At 39.1% G+C, this 7157-nt stretch overlaps 1 protein-coding gene across 1 annotated transcript in view; it reads left to right on the top strand.

Moving 5' to 3' along the window:
• Nucleotides 1–908: 908 nt before the first annotated feature.
• neurl1aa (neuralized E3 ubiquitin protein ligase 1Aa) overlaps nt 909–7157 on the top strand; it is a 34086-nt gene continuing 27837 nt past the window's right edge. The window contains exon 1 of the mRNA XM_061274977.1: nt 909–1182. Coding sequence (XP_061130961.1) covers nt 1149–1182 — 34 coding nt within the window. The 5' untranslated portion in view covers nt 909–1148. The remainder of the gene's footprint in view (nt 1183–7157) is intronic.

Here is a 7157-nt window from a genome sequence, read left to right as displayed (position 1 = left end):
TCTCCTCTACATACACCTGTGCCAGGGCGCAGGACGGCCAGTGGCAGGATTATAAAAACGCCGAAGAGACTGGACTTGTGAGCTGTGTGGGTACTGAGGGGCCTCGCGGTCAATTGGGTTGTTGATGGAAACGAATGTGTAAAAAAAAAAAAAATTATATGTTGTACACTGCTCTTTGACATGTGAGTTATATGTACACTGTTCTTTAAAAATGTGAGTTAGGAGTTGTTTTCGCTGATACGTAAAGACAAGAGGGGGAGACACGTTGTGGGAATTTAACTTTGATCTTCATGCATAAGTTGCCATCTATGAAAGGGGAGATGTTAGGGATGTGATGCTGTGTTGTGTGACGTCATGAGGCGAGCCGCGGCAGTTGAATACAGAGTGACTGGAACAACAACTGTCGTCTTGGGTCTCATTCATATCAATACATATATTACACACAAACAGTCCCCAATCCCACCCGTCATGACAATAATGAAGTTATATTCACGTTTGAGAAGCTGACATCATAGGATTAAAAATAATCAAACTGAATATGTAATTGATGATTAAATAAATAGTACCAAATATTTTCACGTCCTTTCTATTTCATGCGCTTTTAGTTTTTTGATTTTTTTTCTTCTTCTAACAGCGATGCCATTCATTGGCCACTGAATTATTTGGCTAGGGGAGCAACAGCTGAAAGTGTTGTTTACAAATTTGTCACTCCTCACACTTCTAAGATGACGCCCCTGATGATAGTGTACATACTGAAGATAAACTTTATGAGGCGAAATAAAGGCAATAATAACGCTTGGGACGAAGCGTTTGTCACCGTAATTACTTGACGTCCCAGTGCGCGTGCCGTGCGAAGCGTCACGGTTGCAGCAGTGACAGTGTTAAGAGCCGGAGTCTCCACCTTTTATGTAAATACGTGTGACAGATGCGACTCATGGCGGGGAGAGGTCTCGTTGAATGAGGGGGAGTTGTCGTCATGGACGTGTAGCGACGCTCAAAAGAAGAAGGAGGTGGTGCGGGTCTCTGCTCCAGTGAGGGAGGAGGCGATAGGCTACCTTTGGATGGAAGCATGTCACGAGCGCCCGGCCTTGCGACGAGAGCATCAGCGTAATTCACGGCGGCGATAAGCGGCTCTGAGGCATACAGAAATGGGTGGTCAGATAACGCGAAATGCTTTGTACGGTAAGGAATCACCCTTCAATTCCGGTTTCATGATAGCGCGTTAGTACTGTATTTGAAGCGGTATTACAGGGGTGTTGTCAGGTAGCGCGCTGACACTAGAACGATAATGCTATAAATGGGACCCCTCAGTATAGATTCACGTCTACTATTAATGGCTACATTTTAGGTGATTTCAACTGTATGAAGTGTTTGTCTTGTGAGGCCCACGGGGAAGTTGTGGTGTTTCCCCTTTCCTTATAATGACTTGTGGTTTCCCTCTCATTAATAAACAAAGGACGGTAGTGCTTTGTGACGTCAATATTAGGAATCGTTGTGCAGTACATGACGTTATCCGGGAACATCCAACATCCATCCTTACCACATTGTGACTATAAACTGAACTGGCCCTGCTTCAAAACAGTCGGTGGGCGTAAAAGCAGAACTAGTTTTTTTTTTTTTTTTTTTTTTACATCATGTTATGTAGCTCAGCGTCTTTTTTCTTTTTCTTTTTTTTATTCCAAAGGCGATCATTTCCCGTAGCCACTTAGCCATTGTCGGCAAGTTTGTCGTCAAAAACAAGATTTATGGTTTGTAATAATAATTAGAGACATTAAAATGGTATTTAATGATATATTGTTGGGACTAAGCGGTACAGAAAATGGATGGATGGATGATATATTGTTATTCTTTCTTTTTGAACATGTGTATGTGTTTACAGGTGACAAACTAAAGGTGCGGGGGTTCAGATCTAGCCCCACCACATCCTTATTTTGTTGCCAGTGAAAACTCATGTGTCAACCTCCATGTTTAAACCTGTACCAAAATTTCAAATTGTCATGTCTAGTCAACTATAATGTTGATATTTTGCAGTAATTATTTGTTAATTTTTTTTACAGTAATTTGAACAATTCCCCCCCCCCCCCCCCCCCCCCCTTAGTAGGATAGTGGCTTTACTAAATACTGGGTCAATTACTGTATCGACAAACAAAATATCAAATAAAGTGATACAAGAGATACAGTAATCTCTTGTATTACTTTATTTGATATTTTGTTTCACCTCCCCCTTATTAGTTCACCCTAAACCTATCAATAAAGGCAACACGCTGTATAGTAAATATGCTAACTAATTGCAACAATAAACAGCTCCATTTTATTGAACCTAGATGAAACCTCTTGCAGCTTGTATACATTTCCACCACCTGATCATTCTAATTAAAGCCCCAACATTAAGCCAATTAGTTAAAGGACAGACTAAGACCAAGGAGGTTCTCGCTAGCTCCTTACGGGGATCAAGGTCAAGCACCGGAGTGAAATCCTCTGTCTTGGGATCTGAGTACTGAGTTACTTCATTATAGTGTAAACTGTTTTCCAGTTTGTTTCAGAGCAGAATGTAAAGTTCCTTCTAAGTTGTTTACATGGTATTTGTAATCATCTATACAGTAAAGGCGTGAAAACTGTCTGGGGGGCACATGAAAGGCATTTTTTTTGTTACCAGTAATTAAACAAATTTCCTTTACATTTCAAAACTTGTTATGCATATTTCTTTTTCTGTATGTTATAATAATTGAGAAATAATTATTTATTAGATTTATGTTTCATAGCAATGATTTGCGGTGAGCTTCATTACTGGTGATGTACTCACTGCTTTACAGTAAAATATAAATATATGAACCCAAAATATATAGTTCAGTCCTGACCCGTATCTTATTTGGTGCTGCAAATGGCATCCTCGACAAGTTTGACTATTCTCGTCAATTGCAGAGAAAATAGATTATTAAAAAGTAAAACAATAGCATTTTAATATTGTTGCAAAAAATATACCTCTTGTTCCTGCTGCCCTTGGCCTCTCGGGTCGAGTGGCACATTAAAGTGAAAAAAAAGAAGCACAGAATAAAAATGTAATTCAACTTCAATAACTCGTTTTTCACAGATTAGGAAGAATAAATACATGTTGGAAGAATAAATACATTGGTATACAAGATATCCTTATGTTACGACAGCGTTTGTGTGTGAATATTTGTCATTTGAAGGAACATAGTAATTTATATTCTAGCACGTTAATAGGATATCCCATTCACTGCTAGCATTGGCACAGGTCTTTCTTAAAATATGTGTTGTAATCAGATTACAACGTGTGTAATTGTTTTTGTTATGGGTTTAGTTTAACAGTAAACTCCTATAGTGTCATTAAACAGCTTAAAGCACACTGAATAACAGTTATGCACTTGTTGCAAACAAAACAGGTACATTCAGGCTAGGGGCTTTCACAACACTGCATAAAAACTTGTCAAACTAGTTGTTGGTTTTTTCTATTATACTTTGTTTTAAAGATCATATTACATTTTGATTAACAGCCCTAGTAAAAGACATTGGCTGTCTGCCTCAGGTTATTGTTACTGCTGAATGCTTTTTCTCTAATTCCTTGCATCTGTATAAGAGCTAGAGCGAAGAATACAGAACTTTATTCAGCATGCAACAGTTGCCGTGGTGTGACAGAAACATATGTTTCAAGGTCGGATGGCACTGTAGAGAGCTCGTGTCACTGTCATCCAAATGGGACTTTTGGCTTTTGGCAGCATGTCAACTTTATCGATGTGTAAAGGAGGATGACCTCACAGGACACAGATATAGATGGGTGCACGCTCAAAATTACCACAGACACTTGCATGTTACTCTTTTGTTTGTTAGACATCTGTGCAAAGTTGTCTTTCATTCTGAAACTAAGGACACATTTATCGCAGCGCACCTTCTGAAACTTGGGACATTTATCGCAGCGCACACAGCCACTAATTGCTTGCATTCAGTCAATGCACACCACAAACTATCATTAAACCTCCATCAGCTTGATGAACTCGACTGCAGATGAGTCATCATTGTGTTCTTTGGCACAGAGCCATCCATCCATCCATTAGCTATAGCTATAATATAGCTAACACTATAGCTATAGTTTTCAACTGTAGTCCCTGGACACGATGTTGAGGTGCCAACAACATTAAAATACAACAACAATTACTGTAAAATAGTTTACAAATGATTAGTAAGAATAAGCAGTTAGTAACAGCTAGCCAATAGTTCATCCACAGATGAAACAATAACAGTAATACGAAACATGGGCAGGTAGAGGTAACGAGACACAAAGGACAATATAAACATTTAGACGTTATCTCGTGAGTGCAATGCTGGTTAGATACCCATCCACTTCGTGCCTTGTGGCACATAAGGCCTTCACAGAGCACTTTCACTTCTCCCAGTGAGCTGCTGCAGTCCTCACAACAGCCCCTGATGTCCATCCTGCCTCTTTTCTTCTTATCGCTACAGTATGTCTCCAGGTGGTCTTTGGTCTTCTTTTTCTTCTTTTCCCTTCTGGTACCCAGGTCATTGCAATATTGCAGTCGTCGTGATCTGCCGTAGTACGTCCAATCATTTTCCAGCTAGTAGCTTCACTTCTTCACTCAGTAGCTTCATCTCAGCTCTATCTAGCAGGTTTTCAGTCGTGACGTGATTTTGCCAATGTATACAGAGTATTCTGCGTAGCCATCTTTTATGGAACACGACTTAGTTTTGTTCTCTTTGTGATGCTGCTGGAGCAACAGATCTTCTTGAGTCTGATGAAAGCACCCCTTGCTTCTGATAGTCGGTTCTTCAGGTCCTTCATTCCGCCTCCCTCTTTAGAAACTGTAACTCCCAAGTATATGAAGTGCTCTACCTCTTCAATGTATTTTCCATTGATCTGGATTATTTCCTGGTTGCTTGCGTTAATCCTCATTGTTTTTGTTTTTTTTGTGTGTTGATTTTAAGACCTACTCGCCTGGCCTCTTCATCTAACCGTGTTTTATTCTGAATTCAAGCCAGATCTTTAGCTGCTTTTTAAAAGAGTAAATTGGACATTCTTTTATGGAGAGTGGTATGCTGTTCCAATATGACTGCCTCTGAAAAGACTGACCGAAAACAGTGCGCCTGTAGGGTACCACGCGATCTCTTCTGACCACTGAATGAGTAGCTGTGCCAACTGTAGATTTGAGTTTAAAGTTGGGAGTGGTAATCCCTGAAGTATTTTGTATACACTGCAGGCAAATTTAAAATACTTGGAATTTGTTTAAAAGATTTAAAAGATTGAATATTGGCAGAATATGACATTGATTTAAAAGATTGGATATTTGCAGAATATGACATTGATGGTAAAAAATTGGTTTTCGAGCAAATATTTTTAAGGCCCTTTAATATGATAAATCTATACTTTTTAGAGTGGTATGTCTAGTGAGTGACCAGTTGGCAAAGCAGTATTCTATATGTGACAACACCATTGCATGCAAAAACATCTAGACTCTATGGTCAAAGAAGGCCTGATTTGGCTAAAAATGTGTAGATTAAAGTTAATTGTTTTTTAAATCTCAATCTGATTTTTAAATGAAAGTGTAGAATCCAGAGTAACACCGAGCTCCTTGAACTCTTGTAATGTTTTCAAGAAAGACGTGAGCTTGGGTATTTGATTAGTTGTTTGGAAAATATCATGCACACTGTCTTTTTGGCATTCAGAAGGAGGCAGGAGTCTGAAAGCCATCTTTGAACTTGGGCCAATGCAGCTGTGAGGAGGTGACCATCCTTTGGAATGTTTTTTAGCTGGCGTAAATAACACGGCATCATCAGCATACATTTACATATGGTTGTTTTTGCATGCATTTGGAAGATCGTTGATGTACAAAGAAAAAAGAACCGGTCCAAGTATAGAGCCTTGTGCAACTCCCGCAATGCACTCTTGTTAAGGTGATTTGACACAGTTGACCATAACACATTGCCTTCTGTTCGTAAGATATGATTTAATTCAGTTGATTGATGGTGAGAAGTTAAAGTAGGTCAACTTAGTTAGAAATATTTTATTGTCGATGGTGTCAAACGCCTTCTTTAGATCTAGGAAAACTGCACCAACACAGCCAGCCACCCTTGTCAAGGGCTATGGCAAAAACGTCCAGTCTGGCATCTAGCAAATTCACAAATAAGCTGAGCTAGACCATTGGCTGGAACAGAAAGGACGATGCGCCCGTTATTTCGCTGAGCGGAGACAACTTTCTTTTACCGCATGAGTTGGGGGTGAGGCAACTCCATGCACCGGAATGCTTAGAAAGGCGTAACACTGCCCCCAAATACTGTAGACTTGACTTTTTATGCTGAGTATACAGGTGCCAGTCCACCAAAATGGGGCCCCTTGTGTTAAAAAAGACATTGTAGACGTTCTAAGTTTCCCTTTGCCACCTACCTGGGCGAGGAAGTACTTAACAATTTTTGTCGAATGCATAAATTGTTTGCACATTAGGCGGTTTGAAGATGATGATCCAGAAGGATAATTTTGTCGTTAGAATTGCTGAACTATTGAGCTGAGCTGACCTATTTAAGATATGATTGGTGATTAAGATGATCTACCGTATTTTCCGGACTATAAGGCGCACTGGACTATAAGGCGCACCTTCAATAAATGGCCCATTGTAAAACGTTGTCCGTATATAAGGCGCACCGGACTATAAGGCGCACCATTAATGCATTAATTTTCTGAGACAGTCCTGTATAGGGGCCGACCTTTCGCACCGACATTCCACGAACCATTACCATTTTGAATGAACTTGTAAATATGTAACTATATCCTTTACTATTTCCTTTGCAGATAGGTTGATATTGCAAATGAGAATCTGTTGTCAATTGCACTACCAGAAAAGTTAAAGATTAAAATAATAACAAATTAACAATTTTATGAAAGTTGAATGAATTTTTTAGTAGATGTTTAGTAGAAGTTTGTTTTATTGTTGTTATTGTTGTATGAATAAGAAGGGTGATATTGGTGTTTGTGACTGCAATAAACAGGCCACAGGTTGCATCATGTCAGATTTTTAATCCAAATCAAATTATTCTCCATTTTATCTTTTTTATTTCAACTTCAGACGCAACAAATTACTTTATAATCACAAAATAATGATCCACAGTCCTTTTGATTCATGATTCATAGT

Source organism: Syngnathus typhle, linkage group LG3 (assembly GCF_033458585.1).
Source record: "Syngnathus typhle isolate RoL2023-S1 ecotype Sweden linkage group LG3, RoL_Styp_1.0, whole genome shotgun sequence".
Classification (NCBI taxonomy): Eukaryota; Metazoa; Chordata; class Actinopteri; order Syngnathiformes; family Syngnathidae; genus Syngnathus; species Syngnathus typhle.
This window is presented reverse-complemented; position numbering and strand designations above follow the sequence as displayed.